At 44.7% G+C, this 20,830-nt stretch overlaps 1 protein-coding gene across 1 annotated transcript; it reads left to right on the top strand.

Moving 5' to 3' along the window:
* Positions 1 to 1,130: 1,130 nt before the first annotated feature.
* LOC100731016 (putative homeobox protein NANOG2) lies at positions 1,131 to 7,505 on the top strand. The gene is made up of 4 exons (XM_063238283.1): positions 1,131 to 1,618; positions 3,691 to 3,953; positions 5,444 to 5,530; positions 6,677 to 7,505. The coding sequence occupies exons 1-4, from the start codon at positions 1,288 to 1,290 to the stop codon at positions 7,058 to 7,060; spliced, it is 1,065 nt and encodes a 354-aa protein (XP_063094353.1). The 5' UTR covers positions 1,131 to 1,287; the 3' UTR covers positions 7,061 to 7,505.
* Positions 7,506 to 20,830: the final 13,325 nt, after the last annotated feature.

The following is a 20,830-nucleotide window of genomic DNA, read 5'->3' on the forward strand; positions in this document are numbered from 1 at the left end:
GAAATTGCAACCATTCTCTTGCTCCAGACTTCAGAGGTCTGGGATTACAGGCTTGTGAAACCATGCTTGGCTACAGTATTTTCTCTTTAATTCCTACATCAACACACAGCAAGTAGGCTGGGTGTGGTAGCAGTAACTCCTGTACTCCCAGCACTCCAGAGGCTGAGGCAGGCAGACTTTGAAAGTTCGAGACCAGCCTGGCCTACAAAGTTAGCCCAAACTGCACCCTAAACTGCATAGTGAGATCCTGTCTCAAAAGACAAAAACAAAAAATGAAGAAAAAAACACAGAGGAGGTACTTCTGTCCCTGCTTACAGATATATACATAGAAGCAAGCAGGTGCAGTGAGTGGTACTAGGAACCTGAAATCCATCTATTCAGGAGGCTGAGGCAGGAGGATCACATATTCAAGGCCAGCCAGGATGAGCTACCAAGACCTTGTCTCAAAATGAGAAATGAAAAAGGCTGGGGATGTAGCTGAGTGCACAAGCCCTGCTTCAATTTCCAGTATTGGAAGGAAAAAGAAACCTGACCACCACCCCGAGACTTACTAAAGTGGCTGAGAAGATTCTATCCAGTAATTTGTGAAGAAAAGCTAGTTACCAAAAAACTAATTACAGCAAACAAAGAAAATCTAATTACAAAGTTTCTCATAGCAAGATAGGTGGGTAACGGCCACCACGGTGTCCACGTGGACAGGTCCTTTCTTCTGGCTTTTGATGAAAGCCAAGCCTCCTGGAGGAATGCCTTTCCTCCTCTCCTTTCTAAAAATCTGAAAAACAACAAGGAACTAAGGCAGAAATTGCAAATGCCTAACCTCCTCGGGGTCCCCTGACCATCAGCCCTGCACCCCTAGTATTTCTTTAGTAGGGACTGAAAACTAGGGAAAGTTTCCAGGGGCTGGGGCGCCACTTTTACAGGTGTGAACCCCGGTCTGGGGTCCTGCTGGGTTCACCCCTCCTTCCAATCCCTCCCTCCCGGGCTTCAAGCTCCCCAGCCCGTCTGGGCCGCCCCACAGCACCCTCTGCATGACAATGGTCGAGGTGCCCCCGGCAGACAGGAATTCACCCGGAACTCAGCAGGGCCTGGGGGGCGTAGGGGGTGTGGGCGGCGGAGGGCGGGTCTCCCGGGCCCACCTTAGAAACCCGCAGGCCGGTAGGGCCGGGCTGACCCGTGTGGAAATCTTCCTCTTATTCTCAGCTCTCCCACTGAGGCATAAGTCTTAAGGAGAGCCTTAGTCTCTCAACCGCTCTCAAACTCAGTTCGTTTGTTTCCCTCGTGGACACCATGAGTGTGGCCCCGGATTGCCCCCCAAGCCTGTCCTGCTCGGAAGCCGCGGGTTCCGGGGACCCCTCGCCGACGCCTGAGGTTCCCAGGCCTGCGGAGACCTGCGGCGCCCTGCAGCCGCCTGAGGCCGAGCAGCCGCTGGCCGAGTCTGGTAAGGAAACCGCGCCGCGCAGCCGGGCTCCCGAGGGAAGGCGGACGCCCCGCGTCCCGGTGTGCTGGCTGGCGCCGCCCTGCCCGGGCCCAGCTCCGGGGCTGCGGAGACGGCTGAGCCCGCCGGGCGGCTGGAAGCGCCGCGCAGGCGCGCGTGTTGCGGTGACTGAGGACGCGGGACGCAGGTCCTAAGCTCCCCGCGGTGCTCCCAAGTCAGTGCCGCCCGACTTGGTGGTGACAACTGTCCGAGTCTGCACCGCCCTGCGGGCGGAAAGGGGCTGCAGCGCGCGTTCGAGACCCATTTTGGCCATGCAACTCGTGCCCAGTGCGCTAAATGGGAGCAACGCGCGGTATTAAAAAGTTTTGACGGTCGTATCTGTAAAACTTGTGGGAAAGGAAGGTTAACGGAACAATGCCTGTTGTATTGGACCATTATACACATATAGTTGTTTGTTGGGGGTTTTTTGTTATCTGGAACTGAACTCGGGACCTTGGGCTTGCCAGGCAGGCGCTTGTGCCGCTGAACTATATCCCTGGCCCACTTGTTTTGTTTTTTGACATGGTGACTCACTGTGTAGTTCGGGCTGGGCTTCAAGTGCCTTTGTAGCTCAGGCTGGTCTTGAACTTACGGTGAGCCTCCTGCCTCAGCCTCCTGCGTGCTGGGATTATAGCTATGCACCATCATGCTCAGCCTTGAGCACTGTATATTCTAAGGTTAGCCTGTTTTTCTAAACTTTGGGTTACTGTTCTATGATGTCGAGTGTTGCAAACAAAGTGCTGGGTTGTGGGCAGTAACTTGAGAAGAAACCAGGCAGTCTGACCTCCACAAAATTCCAGAGCAGTGTGGACCACTAGCTTTCTAGCCAGGCGATGGATCAGATCCTGGCTCAGCTACTTCTGAAGGTCTCAGGATTGGGTTTTGCTTTATTCTGGTTTGTGGTGGGCACTGAGCTACATCCTGAATTCTTTCTGGTCAGTCCTTAAGTTTCACAGCCTACAACTTGTGATATCTGTCTCAGCGTCACAGACAGAATGTGTTAGGATCACAGGCCTGTGCCACTAGGCTTGTCTATATCATTTACTGTGCCCTGTTTCTAGCATTTGGCCGAGTTTCCTTTTTAGACCTACTCGCAAAAAGCAGGAGACTCACAGTGCCTGCCTGGCAAGTGCAAGGTGCTGAGTTCCATTTCTGGTACCAAAACAAACAAAAGCAGCAGGAGAAGATGGTGGGCTTTTTGCTGTCTTAGTGCTTGTCTCTTCAGTTGGTGACCCCAGGGTATAACTGAAGTTGAACGTGGAGAAGGGCACTCAGAGCATCCCAGCAGACACTGAGCTACCGAGTGCAGGGGGTGCAGAGAGGGCACCAGTTGCCTGGCCTGCTTGAGACCTGGGTTCCACTCCTGGAACCAGAAAATAAAAATGAAATGCTTGTGAAATGAAAATTACTAAAACATTTATAATTGAGCTGCAGTTAGAGCTCAGCGGCATAAGTGCCTTCCTGATAAGCATAAGATTCTGAGTTCAATTCCCAGTACAAAACAAAACAAAAAAAAAAAAAAACTAAAACATTTATTATTGTATAGCAGTTGGCAGTGCTCAGTGTTGGATAAGAAAAAAAGGCAGCAGGCCACATGTGATGTCACTCACACTCCAGCATTCAGGAGGCTGAGGCAAAGGAGGATCCTTTAAAGTTCTAGACCAGCCTGGGCTACAAAGTGAACCAATGCCAGCCTGAACTGTATAGCAAGACCCTGTCTTAAAAAGACCAAAAAGGAGTTGGGGATCTATCTCAGTGGCACAAGTCCCTATCTGGCAGTGGCAAGTGTGAGGTCGTGAGTTCAATCATCAGTACCTGAAATGAAAAGAAAAACCCAGGCATGATGGTGCACACCTTTAATCCTACAGGAGGCTAATGCAGGAGAATCATTTTGAGTTCAAAGCCTGCCTAGGGAGACCTTGTCTCAAAAAACTATGAGAGGGAAAAAAAAAAAAAGTGACCCAGGTATGGTCATGCAAGTCTGAAATCCCAGCATTCTGGAAGGCTGAGTCAGGAGGATCACAACTTTGCTCAGAGCTTGGGCAAATTCGTAAGTTATCCAGACCTTGCATCAAAATGTGAGAGAATTAAGATGGTACTCATTACCTGGGTCTAAGGTTACAAGTTGTATGAAAGTGGTTTGAAAAATACACATTTAACATTTCAGTATTTGAAAACTACGGTTCTAGAGTCAAGTGTTGCTTTCTTGTCCCCAGCAGCCTCCCCCATCCCTTCCTCTGGGGACCTGCCCCTCCAGGAGACCCCAGACTCCTCCACCAGCCCCTGTGCCACCTTACCCAGCTCCCTGGAGGCCTCAGACAGAAAGGAGGGGAAGGGCCCACCTAAGAAGCAGAAGATCCGCACTGTCTTCTCAGAGACACAGCTGTATGTGCTCAGAGACCGTTTCCAGAGGCAGCAGTACCTCAGCCTGCAGCAGATGCAGGAGCTTTCTAGCCTCCTGAACCTCAGCTACAAGCAGGTGGGTCCTTTGTGGTTGCAGGACAGAAACTAAAAAGATTTGCAAAGAGCTGGCTAACCTCCTTGTGTGCACCTGTGTGTACTTTTCAACACCTTTAGTTTCTGTTTTCTGAGACTGGGTCTCGCTATATATATCTATTAGTCGCCAACTCACAGTGATTATTCTGCCTCAGCCTCCTGAGTTCTGGGATTACAGATCAGCACCACCATGCCCATCTTCAGGAAGACAGGGTCTTGCTAAGATGCCCGGGCTGGCCTTAAACTTGTGAACTTCCTTCCTCAGTCCCTAATAGTGGGACTATAGATGCAACCATGCCTGGCTCTTCCCTTTTCAGTCTTCTTCCCCACCCCTCCTCTTTTTAATCCTTTACTTTTTATTCAAATGTTCACTTATTAAAAATGAATTTGTCTGTCTTCAAAAGATCTTGCGGGGCTGGGGATTTAGCTCAGCAGCATAAGTGCCTGCTTTCGCAAGCAGGCAGTCGTGAGTTCGATCTCCGGTACCCCGATAAAAAGGAAAAAGACAAAAAAAAAAAAAAAAAAAAATTGGGAAAAGATCTTGCCACGTGTGGTGGTGCACTCTTGGCCTGTAAAATCCCAGCACTCTGGAGGCTGAAGCAGGAGGATCATCATGCATTCAAAGCCAGCTTGGGCTACTTAAGAGAAGTGGTGAGACCCTGTCTCAAAAACAAACTAAAGCTCTTTGTCCTATGTCAATAATGTATGGCTTTTAAATTTTTGTGACACATTACTGAATTCCAGTTGCATATTTGATCAAATACTTAATGTTTGGGGCTGGGGATTTAGCTCAGCGGCATAAGCACCTGCCTTGCAAGCAGGCGGTCATGAGTTCGATCCCTGTACCGATAAAAAAAACTGAAAAAAGACAAAAAAAAAAACCTTAATGTTTTTTTTAATCTCCAGTGCCACAATACTCATGTTGGGGGGGATGTTATTGCAAATGGCTCACCCGCATAAACCATTTTTTGCAGTGGTCAAGATGGAGCCCAGGGTCCCACACAGACTACTAGATAGGCACTATTATTAAGCTACGCCTCCCCAACCTGTGGGCTTTTTTGTTTATTTGCTTGTTTGTTTGTTTAGCTTTGTGTGGCAGGATCTGCTATGAAGCAGTTCAGGCTGACCTTCAACTCACTATGTAGCTGATGATGGCCTCAAACTCTTGGCCATCATCCTGCCTCTGTCCCACAAATGCTGGAATTACAGGCATGTGCCACTACACCTACCTTGTTTTGCACAAGTGATATTCCTGCCTCAGCTTCCTATAGGAGTATGTCACGGTGCTCAGTGTAGCTGGTTAGATTTACTGAACAGAAAAGCAGCCAGCTGACTAAAAGTCTTAGAAATACTTTCATGGGACTATGATTTACACTTTAATTCCTGAGTTGTTAGGAAGAGAAATTTACAACATCCTCTGATACCAAGCACATCTGCATTGTATTTTCTAATTCCTATTACTTTTTGTTGCAGGTTAAGACCTGGTTCCAAAATCAGAGAATGAAATGCAAGAGATGGCAGAAAAGCACTGGGCTGCAGAATGGTGCTGGTGCACCTGAGGTGACTGCACACGCACACTATCTTTCTTGCTGTAGGGTTTTAGTTAGTTTTGTCATCTCTAAGGCATAGAACAGCACCCAGCTCTGGCTTCCTTCCGTTTGCCCTGTGAATGAACTCATTGTCCTCTATGTATTTTTGGTAGTTTGCTTTTTTTTTTTTTTTTAAACAGGGATCAAATTCATGACCTTGTGCTTGCCAGGCAGGCATTGAGCTAAATCGCTGGGCAGTTTGCTTGAACTTTAAAAATTTTTAAACTGGGGCTAGAGTATAAGTGCCTACCTGGCAAATGCGAAGTCATAAGTTCGCTTCCTAGTACCAAAAAATCTCATCCAGGAGACCCCTGGCAGTTGGGAGGGATTCAAGTTCTAGGCCAGGCTGATGTACATAGTGGGAGTGAGTCTCAAGAAACCTAAAATGAACAACATTTTTATTTCCTTCGATACTCATTTACAGTACATCAGGACTGCATTCACCAAGGGGAATCAGGATGTGTATGCACCACAGTTAATTGTCTTTCCTTTCCCTGCCTCTGCCCTGTACCTCTCCCCTCCATCTATTTACATTCTTTTTTTTTTTTTTTTTTTTTTTTTGTGGTACCTGGGATTGAACTCACAGCTTCATGCCTGCCAGGCAGGTAAATCCCTGGCCTTTATATTCATTTTTGAAAAAAGACCTTTCTCTCTCACTATCTATCCTTTATTGTCCTCTTCTGCTTATTCATGCACAATGAAATACTACTCTGCTATAAAGAACAGGAAGGGATCATTGCTTAAAAAATAAATGAAACTCAAGGCCTTTTGCATGGTTTTAATACTTTGTGCTCATTCTCCGACCTTTGGAGAACATTGCTCTTTGTGTGTGTGTGCAGAGTTTCTTAGATTTCTCCTCCAGTGGCTTGCACTCACCTTCAATTTACTGGTCGTCCCAGTTCCTCCCAGGTTCCCCCTCACAGCTCTGGAGAACTTCCTGTGGGGTGGAGCCCGCAAAGCCTGCTTTTCTTCAGGGAGGGTCTCAGTCACATCCCAAAGGTCACGGCCTCCTTTGCACACTTTGAGCAGCTCACAGGCCTCTTGTACAGCTCACAGCACAGCCAGTTCCAGCCAACTGGGGCTACACAGCAGTTGCTAACTTACTCTTCTCTTCCAGAAGGTTCCAGCTCCAGCAGAGTACCCAGGTGTCTGCTCCAACTATGCCCAGAGCTGCCTGGTGAACACATCTGGGAACCTTCCCATGTGGGGCAACCAGACCTGGAACAATTCAGCCTGGAGCAGCCAGACCTGGGGCAGCCAGTCGTGGGGCAACCACTCCTGGAACACACAGAGCTGGTGCCCCCAAACCTGGAACAGCCCATTCCCCAGCTGCGAGGAGGAGTCGCTGCAGCCCTGCCTCCCCTTCCCGCAGAATTTCCCCGCCAGTGACTTGGAGGCCATGCTGGAAGTAGTTGGGGACAGCCACAAGTATTTCAACACCCCCCAGGACCTGGATCTGTTCCTGAATTATGCTGGGAACCTGCAGCCTGAAGATCTATGAATGCACATTCCTTTCCTTCCTGCAGTTTTGCTGTTTTAGGGTGGTACTGGTTCTCATTGTGGCTTTTTTTTTTTGTTTTTTTTTTTTTTTTTTGGTACCAGGGATGAAACTCATGACCTTGTGCTTGCCAGGTGGGCTCTTGTGCTGCTGAACTAAGTCCCCAGCCCCTTATTGTGGCTTTTGTGACAACACTGGGACATGGGCAGTACTGGAGTCTGAAGGAGGAGCCTTGTGTGCTGCAGGGAAGTGGTGTTTGGGTACAGCACTGTCAGATGTCTGGATAGGGAACCCAACTCAAGGGAGACATAAAGCTGTGATGAAGCGTTGCCATTTTCTGGGAATGCAGGGCTTTGCTTGTTAAAACTGCATGCATCCTGTGTGGGAATTAGGGTAGGGTGGGTGCTCCCCTATTATGCTTGAGGTTCCATTTCTGGAACTGCAAAAAGACCTGGTAAATTCCACTCTTGTGTGTGGAACTGGGAGTGAACCCAAGGCCTTCATGTTGAGATGCATTTCTGCCCACCTCTTCCGTGTCTTGCTATGGGCTTTAATTTGGAATCCTCCTGCCTCAGCTTTCCAAAGTGCTAGGGTTTCTCTTGTGTGCCATTACACTGGGCTAGAAATAACTTAGTTTTATTGTTCAGGTGAAGGGTTAAGTTACAGTGTGCTGCCCTGTTCCCCTCCAGCCCAATACCCTGGGCGGTGGATTTATTATGACCCTCATTGTGTTGACTTCTGTTTGTAGAAAGGTGTCTTACACACATCATGACTGAATCCTGATGAATCTGCTGTGACTATTGGTCTTGTATAAGTGTAAATGAATAAAAAAGTTTCTGTCTGCTTGATTTCACCTGCTGGTTCAATGAATAAAAATTCAGCCAAATATTTGTGGTTTTTCTTTGTTTGGTTGGGCTTTTTTTGACACAGGGTCTCACTATGTAGTCTAAGTTGGCATTGAACTCATGGCGATTCTCCTTCCTTAGCACCCCAAGCGCTAGGATTACAGGTTTGTAACACCACACCCAGCATTTAGCTGTCTTCCATCCTGGACTCAAGCATCATCTTGTCTGCTGAGCAGCTGGGCTATGGGTGAATGTCACCACGCACAGCCCTGCACTGTGCTCTGCATGCTCCAGCAGAGTCACGCCCCCAGCTGCTCTTTTTTCCTTTGGTGATATTGAAGGTCAAACCCAGGCTCTTGTTCTTGGTGTTTACTCTTGCCACTGAACTACATGCCCATGCCCTTTATTTTGAGACATTATCAGTGAGCTACCAAACTTGGGCTGGAGCGTGAGATCCTCCTGCCTGAGTCTGACATGTAGCTGTAATCACAGGTGTGTGCCACTGAGCCTCATATGTGGCACCACCATTACCCCCTGGCCACTTTTCTAGCAGTGTAAGATACATGATGCCTTAGTGTGTTTACATTGTCATTTATTTTTCAATCTGATTATGTAGACTAACGACAAGGAAAAATCTCTTCCACGCTCTTAAGGGGCAACTGTCAGATGGAGCTTTGTGTTTCAGAGTATGTAGCTCATAAAAGGTACCAAGTAAACAGTGGACAACTCCCTTCTCCCAACCCCAATTTTTTTGTACATGTATGTTTGAGACAGGGTCTCACTGTGTGGTTCAGACTATCCTTGGGTTCACTTGGTAGCCCAGGCTGGTTTTGGATTTGCAACAATCCGCCTGCCTCAGCCTCTAGAGTGCTGGGATTATAGGAGTGTGCCACCACGCCTGGCTGCCTAATCCCCACTTTTTTTTTGGTCTTTTTCATTTTTATCTGTACCAGGGATTGAACTCATGACTGCCTGCTTGGAAGGCAGGCGCTTATGGCGCTGAGCCAAATCCCCAGCTCCTAATCCCCACTTTTTATAACTAGAATTTCCACAGTATTGAAGCAAACTCAAGTCCACTCCAGGTTACCTGCTAGGTTTTTTTTTTTTTTTTTTAAATTTAAGGAGAAAATGAAAAAAAGCAGAGAAAGGGTACAAGTTATATAGATTTACAGAAAAAAATAAACAGTAGGAAATCACTAGTTAATGGATTACATATTGTCTTCTTAGAAATAATTGTTCAAGTTACAAAATTAAAGCTTATAAAGTGGACATTCCAACAGTGAGACTGCAAACAGTTCTGTTCAATGATCCAACAAAACTCAGTAATATCATTATCTTATACACTTAAATATACATGCAGTTATATCATTTAGAGCACTTTATTTTCCTTTCTTTTGTACAATGATAATTACACATTTTGGGTTTTGTTGCTCCCACAGTTCTTATTACTTTTTTGGAAGAGAGTAGAACCAAATGTGACAGAACAGAGTCAGTCAAATCACCTGCTAGGTTTTTTTTTTTTTTTTTTTTTCTTTTTCCTTTTTATCGGTACCAGGGATTGAACTCACGACTGCCTGTGATTGAACTCACGACTGCCTGCTTGCAAGGCAGGCGCTTATGCCACTGAGCTAAACCTCCAGCCCCACCTGCTAGGTTTTTTCTTTTTTAGCTTTTTCATTTTTTCATTTTTACCGGTACCAGAGATCAAACTCACGACTGTCTGCTTGCAAGGCAGGCGCTTATGCCGCTGAGCTAAATCCCCAGCCCTACCTGCTAGGTTTTTTCAAGTTTACTTTTTGAGATGGGTCAAGTAGTTCAGGGTGACCTTGAATAGCCCAGGCTGGCCTCAGTCTGAGTCCTGGAGTTCCAGGTGTGTGCCCCCCACACTCAGCAACTTGTCAGTTTAGAAAGACCCTGTCTTCAAGTGCCAAGGATACAGTTCAGACCTTGGGTTGATTCTGGTGGTGGAGTAGGACAATTCTGGTCACACATGCTTGGGGCTGCTTTTCTCTGCATTGGGGACAGAATCCAAGGCCTTACCCCTGCTGCTAGATCAGCGCTGTATGCTGAGCTACACCCCACCTTCTGCCTATTACTGTTCTAATAGAGTTCTGACTAAATGCATCCAGGCAATACTCATCCACCTAAGAAAATAACTAAATGGTGAGTTCAAGGCCAAAAGCTTCAGAAAAATGGCTCTGACACTGAAACCTGAGACTCCTGATGGAGCTCTCTAGGAATCTTGCTTTTAGTGAAGTTCTGCTATAGTGGTAAGAATTGGGTGCAGTGTTACCCTTTGATACTGAGTATTCATGCCATTATCCTTAGAGAGATGAGTGTGGCAGATTCTTAAGGGCTCCCCTAAATGCTCTACTCTATATGGTGGTACAAGCCTGTAATCCCAGCAGGGAGGCTGTGGAAGGAGGATTGCAATCAATGGAACCCAGCCTGGGCAGTTTAGTGACTTAGTGAGAACCTGTTACAAAATGAAAAGGGCTGGAGCTGGGCATTTAGCACAGTGACAAAAGTGCCTGCCTTGCAAGTGCGCAGTCCTGAGTTCAATTCCTGATACCAAAAAAAAACCACATTGTCCAGCACCTCTCCAACACATAGAAAGTAGTCTAACTAAAAGGCCATTTTTATCCACCTAATGAGTGTAGTGAGGAGTCCTTGGTTGTCCTGTCCGCCCTGCAGGGTCCCTGAGGGACTGGGGCAGGTGTGGGATTCCAGGGAGCTAAGTATTGGGAAAGATTCCCCGCAGGATAGAAAAGGTGGCTAATCTTGATTTACAGACGTTAATGACTGGTGGGATTTAGAGCGATTTGTGTAGCTCTCTATGTGCTGAGCAGGGTCACAGATTTTGCATGGCTCAGGCCATGCCCCTGCAGGGCTCTGGGTGACTGATTTGAGGCCTTGTGCTCTGTCTTGCTGTCCAGCACTGCGGTGGCAGCTGTGTCACAGAGGTGGTATCCAGCTGGCAGGGGAAGAAGCCCAGCCCTTAGCTGGCCAAGCAGGAGCCAAGCAGGAGGTCCACTCAAGCCCACCCAGTCAGGTCCGCAGTGAGGGTTTCCTTCACCTGCACAGATAGCCCCACAGTCACAGCTGGGAGAGAGCAACTTGGTTCACTTTTTCCTCATATATTAGCTTCTGTGCCTTTTGATAACGTGCCCCTTAAGTAGCTTCACCATACTAGGAGGTGTCTGGACCTTTGCCTTGAAGTCATTTCACAGATGCTTAAGCTTTTCAAATTCTCCAAGACCATTTTCCCTGTGGTGTGGGGACATCTCCAGCTGCTGCTCTCAAGGGTCAGGTGCCCCTCACACCAGGGACCCATTCAAATGCCTGCTTCTCTGCAGCCTTCCTGGAACTCACTTCCTGGCCCAAGGCCTTTGTCTGTCCCTGCTGTAAATATTTACCAACAGCCTCCCAGCTTTACTGCCTCAGTCTGGCATCTGTCTGCCTTTGCTTTGCAGTTTGCAATCCTGGTCGGCTTGGCTTCTTCCCCTGTAGACATCAGGCTTTCTGAAGAGTGGGAGTATTTACAGTAGAGTTAGCCTTGCCTGGCCCTGCGGGTGGGGGTGGGAGTGGAAGACAGCTGCACCCCCGCCCTAGGCTTTGTGCACACTTACGGCTCAGCCAGCCCAGCCCAGCTCCACCTTCAGTCCTTGGGTTCAAAACCGCAGAAATCAAGCTGGAAATCAAAACAAATCAAAGTTTTGAAACTAATCAAATAACAAGGAGAATATTGAAAGTAACTTGCAGCTCCCCTTGGGAGAAGACAGGAAGCAAGAGTGTCCCAGAGGGAGGTGCCAGTGACTTTGTTACTGTCTGCTTGTCTCCCTACCTCCTAGTAATTTATAACCTCGTGATCCTGTGACCAAAAAAGATACAAAATGAAATGCTGCAAATTAGGTTTGCACCACCTCGAAATCTTTGTATTTTCTTTGAGTCTGTTGGTTTTGTTTGGTTTGTTTGGGGCAGTACTGGGGATTGAATACTGGACCATCTTCACATTAGCTATATCACTACACCCTTGTGGTGGATTGATAACTGGTGGTCAGCTTGTAATAGGGGCTGAACTGAATCAGTGTGGTGCAGAGTGTGGATAGCCCACCTGAGGACAGTTGCCAAGATAAAAAGGTGAACTGGCGAGGAGGAGTTGTGTTTTGGGTTTTCTGTAGTGTTGTTGGTTCCCTGTGGTTTTGTTGGTTCTCCTGTTGCCAGTGAGTTTTCCTGGAGGAGCTTGTCACACTTCTTTCCTTTTATGAACTTGGTTGTTCTCATCAGATGAGCTCAGGACCTTGTTGTTTCTCAGAAAGGCTGTGGTTCACTTTGGGGGAGCTCCAGTCCTTACTTTGAGCATCACTTCTTGTCTCCAGTGCAGGACCCTTAACCTGGTGGTACAGATCCTTCATCCCATTGGCACAGACTTTTTACCTTCTTTTTTTTTTTTTTTTTTTTTTACTTTTTAGCTTCTACTGCTGACCCTTTGGGCATCCCCATTGTAGATTCATGAAACAGACTTGCATATTATTATGGGCTCTAGGCCTATAGTTGGACTCATTGGGGTCATTATCATGGTCTCTAGGTCTTCAGCTGGACATGCAGGACATTACCATGGAGTCTAGGCCTTCAGCTGGATTCTTTGGGTCTTAGTGTGCGGACAAATTTCCTGCACTTTTTATATTTAACTCTTTGAGTAACCATTATGTATGTAATAATATTATAAATTATGTGTCCTGTATTGTCTTGTTCTCCTTGCAAACCCTTGACTACAACACAATCCACACTGTAAAGGAAATTTTAAAACTTATACCCAGACATATTCAAGGATGGAAAATGCAGGCCCAGCTTGTTTTCATAATTAGAGAATAATGAATCTGAGTTTGCCTTAGCAGTCCAATACCAGCTGTAGCTCGTAAGGTAGCTCGTAAGGTAACTCGTAAGGTAACTCAGACAAAAAGGTTGTTTTTTCTTTTTTTTTTTTTTGGGGGGGGGGTCTTTTTTGAGACAAAGTTTCACTGTGCAGTTCAGACTGGACTTGAACTCACTTTGTACCCCAGGCTGACCTTAAACTCTCAGGTATCCTCCTGCCTCAGTCTCCCAGACTACTGGGATTACAAGCAGGTGCTCAAAAAGAGAAATTTGTTAAGTTTGCTTTGAAGGTTTCAAGGGCTTCTCACCCAGATAGGCCAGTTTGAGACAATGATTGATTCTTCCTGCTCACCCAACCCCCTGACCTTAAGATACCGCCAATTAAACTTGCCTGAAATGAATCTGCCTAACAATTTACAATGGAACGTATACAACTAAGTGTAAAATAACTTGCTATCAGCCTTTTGCACTTGCTGCTTAAAACCTAAATAGGTGTCTGTTTTGCCCCAAGATGAGGCTGCTGCTTTGGAACTGAGTTTCCTACCAGTTCACCCGTGTAAATAAAGCTATTGCCTTCCAAGTTCCTCAGTGCAGTGTCTTCCATCTGGCCTGTTCCTTCTTCCGCAACAATATAACCCTTAGGGGTTTCATCTGCTTTAATTTTTTAAATTAATTTTTGTTAGTACTGTCCTTGTGTGTAGTGTATATGACTACCCTCATCATAGGGAGTGGGTGCTTGTACATAATGCATTCCTTTTGTGTTCCTCTTCCTTCTCTCCCTTTCCCTCTTCTTCCTCTTCCCACTTGTAAAGGATCTATCTTCCTGTCTCCTATTTTCTGTTTTTTATTTTGTTCTTTTTTTTTTTTTTTTTTTGCACTCTTTTTTTTTTGGTCTTTTTCTTTTTTATCGGTACCAGGGATCGAACTCACAACTGCCTGCTTACAAGGCAGGCGCTTATGCTGCTGAGCTAAATCCCCAGGCCCTTTATTTTGTTCTTTATACTCTGGTTTTCTACAGAAGACAAGCCATAGATAAGGTTATGTACTTGATTTTACTTAACATCTCAAATTGCATCCATTTTCCTACAAATGACTAAAGTTTATTTTTATTTTTGGTACTGGGGATTGAACTCATGATTATGTGCTTGCCAGGCAGGCACTTAATGCTGCTGAGCTACATCTCTGGCCCAAAGTTATTTTACTTATTTTTGAGAGTTTTGTTTTGCAGCCCAAGTGAGGCTGCTGTTTCATTTTGAGACAGGGTTTCACTATACAATTCCAGCTGGACTTGAACTCACTTTGTAGCCCAGATTGGCCATGAACTTGTAGCAATCCACCTGCCTCAGCCTCCTGAGTGCTGGGGTTATAGGTGTACACCACCATGCCCTGAAATTTATCCTTCTTTATGGTAGGATAAACTCATTGTGTATAAATGCCACACTTTCTCTATTTATCTATTGATGGACATACAGGCTGCTTCCAAGAGTTTAAGCCTGAAAAAAAAAGTTTAAATCTGCAGATTTGTGCTTGCTTTGGCAGCACACATACTCATATTGGAAACAGTGTAGATCCTGGGGCATCAGTACAAAAACAATCCTGGGGTTTAGGACCCAAGATAATGCTTTTTTTTCTCAATTCTCTTTTTTCTTTTGACATTATGTTAAGGACCAATCCTATGACCTCCTGCATTTTGAGCATGTGCTTTATGACTAAGCTAAAGCCCTAGCCCAAGATTTAGGGGTGGGGGTTGAGAAAGGGTCTTACCAGCTCACATGAGTCTGGACTATTCAACCTCCTGCCTTAGCCTACCAAATCATCCAGAACAAAGGTGGGCATTACCTTACCTGATGTTTTTCTTTTCTTTTTTCGTACTAGGAATGAAACTCAGGAACTTGCACTTGCCAGACAGGTGCTTATGCTGCTGAGCTGTATCCTCAGCCTTCCTTTTTTCTTTTGGTTTTGTTTTTAATTTAATTTTGTCTTTCTTGTTAAAGAACTTATCAGTACATTTTAGATATCCATAATGATTACATCCATTTGTAATTCTCTCTGGAATGAGGGAATTTGTTCCATTGGGGACAATGTGATATACTTAGCTTCTTATTTTTTTGTACTAGGGATTGAACTCACGACCTCCTGCTTGCCAGGCAGGTGCTTATGCCAGAGCTAAATCCCCAAGCTCTTAGCTTTTTTTTTTTTTTTTTATCATTTCCCTCCCCCTACTTATTTCTTATTTATAAAGCTTTGCTTCCATTTTATGTTCTATTCTCTTTCTTGCCTTCCTTTCCCCCTCCCCCTCCCATGTTCCTCCTCTCATTTGAATGCTTTCTGCCATTTTCTCAATATGTTATGCATTCTAGACCCTATTTTATTTACAATTTGGAGCCAGGTGTGATAGCAGGCAATTGTAATCCCAACAACTGGGAGACTAAGGCAAGAGGATCACCGGGAGTTCAAGGCCAGCCTGAATTACAAAAGCTAGACCTTGTCTCAAAAAACAAAAGCAACAACAAAAAAACACAATACAAACTGTCCAGCTATAAATAAGGATGGACATAACACTATGGTATGATACTCTTTTGTGAAGATCTCAAGAAGGAAAATAGCTGGGTCAAATGGGGGCTTCTAGTTTTAGTTTTCTGAGGAATCTCTACACTGATTTCCACAGTGGTTGTACCAGTCTACACTTCCACCAACAGTGGAGAAGGGTTCCTTTTCCCCATATCCCTGCCAGTATTTGTTATTGATTTTTTGACAACAGCCAATCTTTATGGATTGAGATGAATCTCAATGCTATTTAAGTCTGCACCTCTCAAATGACCAGTGATGTTGAACATTTTTTCATATATTTATTTGCTGTTTCTACTTTTTTATCTGAGAAGTCTCTATTCATTTCAAGTGCCCATTTTTTAACTTTGAGGGTCTGATTTTTTTGAACATATATATGTATATATACGTGTGTGTATGTATTCTAAATACTAGTCATTTGTCTGAGGAAGAATAACAAAAAATCTTTATCACTCTGTGGGTTGTCTTCACTCAGTTGATGGTTTTTCTTGCTATACGAGATTTTAATGAGATCCCAATTGCGGATTCTTTGTGATAATTCCTGTGTGATTCAGGTTTTATTCATAAAATCTTTGTTTACATCTATGTCATCAAGGGTTTTATCTCTTTTCTCTTCCAATTTAGTGTTTCTGTTTTACTACTTAGATCTTAGATCCATTTTGATTTTAGTTTAGTGCATGGTGATAGATATGGGTGTAGGTTTAGTCATCCAGCAAGAAGAAAGTAATAGGAAATTCCAACAATAAGAAATGAACAAAAGATTGAAACTGAAGAAATTTAAGTACCTGCTTTTGGCCTGTTGGCTAGATAATTAGAACAATCTGCAATATAGGGTTATTATTTTTACCTAAAGAAGATGTCTCTTTTTGGTAATGACAAAAGGTTTTTAAGTTGTTTCTGTGGTCAAGTTGAGATTTTTTTTTTTTTTTTTTTTTTTGTCTTTTTTGTTTTTATCGGTACCAGGGATTGAACTCACAACTGCCTGCTTGCAAGGCAGGCACTTATGCCGCTGAGCTAAATCCTCAGCCCCAAGTTGAGATTTTTAAGAACTTCATTTTTAATTTGTAATAAAAGTTTGCAACTTTTTTTTCAAAAAAGTAAAAAAACTGCAAGAACTTTTTTTTTTTTTTTTTTTTTTTTTTTTGCACTACAGTTTGAAATTACAGCCTTGTACTTACCAGGTAGGTGCTTGAGCCACTGGGCTAAATCTCCAGCCCTTAGTTCCAAGTTTAATGCGAAGAACACCAACCAAGCTAGTTGGGTCTACAATCCCAACTGCCCCTCTGTCTTTGAGCTTGACAGCATGATGGAGGAGGATCACAGTCTTGCCTGCTTGGGGAATTTGTAAGACTTTGTCTCAAACAAACAAACAAACAACAACAACAAAAAAAAAAACTGAGAAGATGGCAAGGTACTTAGCAACAACAAAATAACCTTTGGATATTCAGAATCCAGACAGTGAAAAATAACAGAAAGAAAGGAAGAAGGCTAGTGAAAGATCTAAAGGGAAAATTGGAATCCAGAGAATGTGAAGTGATGGACTTCAATAAAGACAAAGGAGAGGGCACTGTGCACTTTCTCCCAGTTCCCAGCTTGGATGGGAAAAGGAAGATGGAATCCAGGGAAACAGCACAGTAACTATGGGGAGATGAACTAGGAGAGCAGCACTGACTGCTGTGGTGTCTGATCCAGTGGGAGAGTGGTTATCACACAGGGGCTGCCTACATCGGTGCAGATGGAAGCCCTGATATGGGCTATTCCAGATTAGTAGCCACCTCCAATCCAATCATGACAAAGCCTCAAAGCCATCAATGGTTGTTACATGTGCAGCAGTGCTTGGTTGCAAGATGACATCACTCAGGCTGTAGGTGTTAAGTGTTTACCTCTAGATGTCCCTTAAAACCCTCATGCAATCCTAGCTGGGGCTTTTTCAGAGGTGGCTGAATCTAGAGTGTGATGTTGGGATCCATTCATGATGCAATGGTAGGCTCCAGGGCACTAGGATTAAGAGTGTGAGTGCTACCTATCCTGAGTATTTTGGGTAAGATATAATGGAGAGAGCAAGCTGTAGTCAAATCCTGTTTTGCTATCTTTCCCCGCCATGAACTGTTTCTTTGTGAAACCCCTCTGCCTTTGAGCCAGCTGACTATGGACTGAAAGGGAGCCGAATAAATCTTTCCCCCTTTAACTTCAGGCATCCAGTACACTGTCTCAGCAATGAGATAATAACTAAAGCAGAAGGCCTTTTCATTTGATCTGAATAAGCAAGTATTGTGGGTTGTCAATATAGCTCATAGGTACAAGCACCTGCCTGGCAAGTGTGAAGTCATCAATCCCTAGTACCAAAAAAAAAAAAAAAAAAAAGCAAGTATTGCTACTTTCATGTATATGAGACTAAAAAACTTACTCAGGGTCAAAACAGGTACTGAGCAGCTTGGCCACAATTAAAGTTGATTTTGTTGTTACAGGAAGAACAAAAATAATGAGCCTGTGATATGAACATTTAGAATTTTTACTTCAAAATCAAGAACCACAGTAACATTAATAGTAGAAAATCCATGTGGAAATATTTACAACCTGGTTGCCCAGAATTGGGAACCACTCCAACCTGCATTACTACCAAGTGACTGCAGAGGCAGAAGAGGTGCAGCTTGAGGAAAGTGGCCTTTTGCAACCAAGCTTCTCTCCCTAGCTACAGTGTTTAGGGCCAGGTGCACAGTGGAACACTGGGAACCAAGAACTAGAACATCTTTATCTGCCCAGAGAGTCTGAAATGTGTGAGCACCAGAGTAACCTGTGAGCAAGAGGAGAGGGGTGAGAGGGCTGGGGGATGAGAGGACTATGGAGATGTGGTGGCCCAAGGCAGCAGTCAACCCCACTGTCCCTGAACCCCTCCAACTGGAAGCCAGTCTTCATTTGCTTATTGTTCTCCTGAAAGTTTACCACCTCCTCTTCCCACAGCCCCCCAAAGCCACCTGGCTGGCCCCAGCTATCTCTTCCCTTCCCCCTCCAGCTCTGCCTGTGGAGGCAGAGAGGTGGCTGTCCTTCCTCTCCCTTCCACAGGGAATGACAGCAGATGGGTCTGAATCAGAAGTTCTGGGAGCAAATGCCACCCAGCAGAAGCAGTGTTGCTTCTACATGCAGGGACAGGCTTTAATACATTCTACCCAAAAGGCGGTAATAGCAACACAAGAAATGAGTGGACTGTGAACTACTTCCACCCGAGCAAAGTGACGGTGCACACACTCCCAGTCTCCAGTGTCATTTACTCCCACTGTCTCAACTGTGTCCACTGGAGGATCTGGGTTCCTGAAGGCACCTAATGGATGTCATAGTAACATGGTACCAGTGTGCCCTGATGCAGCAGCAGACATAGACCAGCAAACCCCAACCCTACAGTGACAGTACACTTAAGAGCACAGAGTAACTGTTCAGGAAAAATTCTTTCCCAGTCACAAACTCCAAGTTACCCATGAAGTTTCTCCTCTGAATTCCATTAAAGGAACAAGTTACAATCAAAATCAACAGATAAAATGTCAACAAAGTGGAGAAACACCAAAGCTCTATTGAGAACCAGTATTATTGGTTTTCAAGGGAAGGCTCTCCCCAGGGAGTGTGGTGTGAGGTCTACCCAACCAATGAGTCTACTGTGGGGTAGGAGATGGCTTTTCACAAACCTCCTCCCTTTTCTGGACTCCATCTGAAACCAAAACCAATCAGCCGCCTTTAGTTACACAGCCCATCTTAGTAACACTGCCAGATAATAAGTAATACTATATAAAAACTATAATCTTTTTTTAAAAAACCATAATCTAAAGCAAACTTCCAAAGGAAACCAGTAGTTTTTCTACAAAGGCACATGACTTTCCTGAAATGAAGTGTAAGAAGTCTCGTGTGAGCCTTAGAAACTGCTGGGAGCCAGATGCCCACCCTGAGGACCCTATTGCACCCCCCTTTCTCCCTGAATCCTCTCTTTTTGCAATTCTTCTTAATCTATCACACCTGTCTTACCGTGTAACCTTTCTTAAACACATATCTCTCGCCTCCATTTCTTTGTCTTTTCTATTTGATAAAATTTTCACTTAAAAATTAATATTTAGCAATAAAACCAAATATCAATGCAATAAAATAAATACAATGTCAGTGACTTTGAGGACTGTGAGGAGTCCATGCAGATCTCTTCCTTGCACTGGATCAGAACTGGTGCTCAGGGTAGAAGAGGGGCTGCATGGCCCAGAGTGAGGTGTGGTCACCCAGCCACTCCCACAGGGAAGGTCCAAGAAGTGAAACGCTCAAGAAGCCCAGGCACTGGCAGAGCCAAGGCCTTGCCGAAGGTGACACAGGCATAGGAGCAGCACTGAAGCAGTCAGTCTGGGTTTCTCAGGTGAGGGCCCCCAGGTGGGGAGTTACTGTCCATGGTCCGGTCAGAGGTGCCTAGACAACCATGGCCAGCTCCTTTCCTGGATGTAGGATGTTCAGCTCCAGAACTAGGCTTTCCCCAGATTACCTGACCCAAGCGCACCCTTTGAATGCCTATGTTATATTCTCAAAAGTCTTCTCTCAGGTCTTAGTCTTGGGGACTTTGAACAAGGTAAAAAGCAAGAAGATAATAAGGAAGATAACAAAGATGATAAAAATGTTGGCTCCTAAGCAGCTCCTAGTGAAAGAGGAGAAGGTTGATACTAATTATGAAACACTGGTCCTTGGCAAATCCAACCTCCTTCATATTTGAGTTTCCAGGAGGCCTCAGGGTATAACAAACCCTTATCATGAACAGGAAGGTATGGATTTCCTCAACACTTACTTCTGAGGCTATTGAGTAGCTACTGTATTTCTCTGGAATTGGTGTGGTGCCTTTCTTTACTAAAGGCAGTTGCTTGTAAACACCTTTGTGGACTAAAAATCTGGATTCCGAAAAATCTCACACAAATAAGAAGGGGTTCTAAAAGTCCACTGCTAAATTTCAACACATCACCACCAGGTCATTTGTTGTTGTTCTTTTGAGACAGAATCTCACCATGACTTCAGGCTGGCCTTGAACACCCAATGAAGACCACATTGACTTTGAAATTGTAGCAATCCTCCTGCCTCAGCTTACCAGTTCTAAGATTATACTCACAGGCCATCAAGGTCAGCATCTCTAGGACACTTTTTTTCCCTAATTTTAAATAGAATAAAAGTAAACAAAATAAAACAGAGTAACAGAGCAAAATAATGAAGGCAATACAGGGCTTCAAATCAAGATAATAGGAAATCAACAAATGTCTCTTGTGTTCTTCAAAATAGCTGTCCATACCATCACACATAAAAAAATTAAAACAAAACACAACAAAACCAATCAAAACAAAACAATGCAAATGTTCCAGGACTTCAAAACCAGGTAACAGGCAATCAATAATGGCTACCATAATATATCTTGTTGTCTTCAAAATAGCTGCTCATACCATCAGACATAATTGACAAGACAATAAAACTAAACCTAACA

This window comes from Cavia porcellus, unplaced genomic scaffold (assembly GCF_034190915.1).
Source record: "Cavia porcellus strain 051 isolate PalLab524CR breed Dunkin Hartley unplaced genomic scaffold, mCavPor4.1 scaffold_27, whole genome shotgun sequence".
Lineage (NCBI taxonomy): Eukaryota > Metazoa > Chordata > Mammalia > Rodentia > Caviidae > Cavia > Cavia porcellus.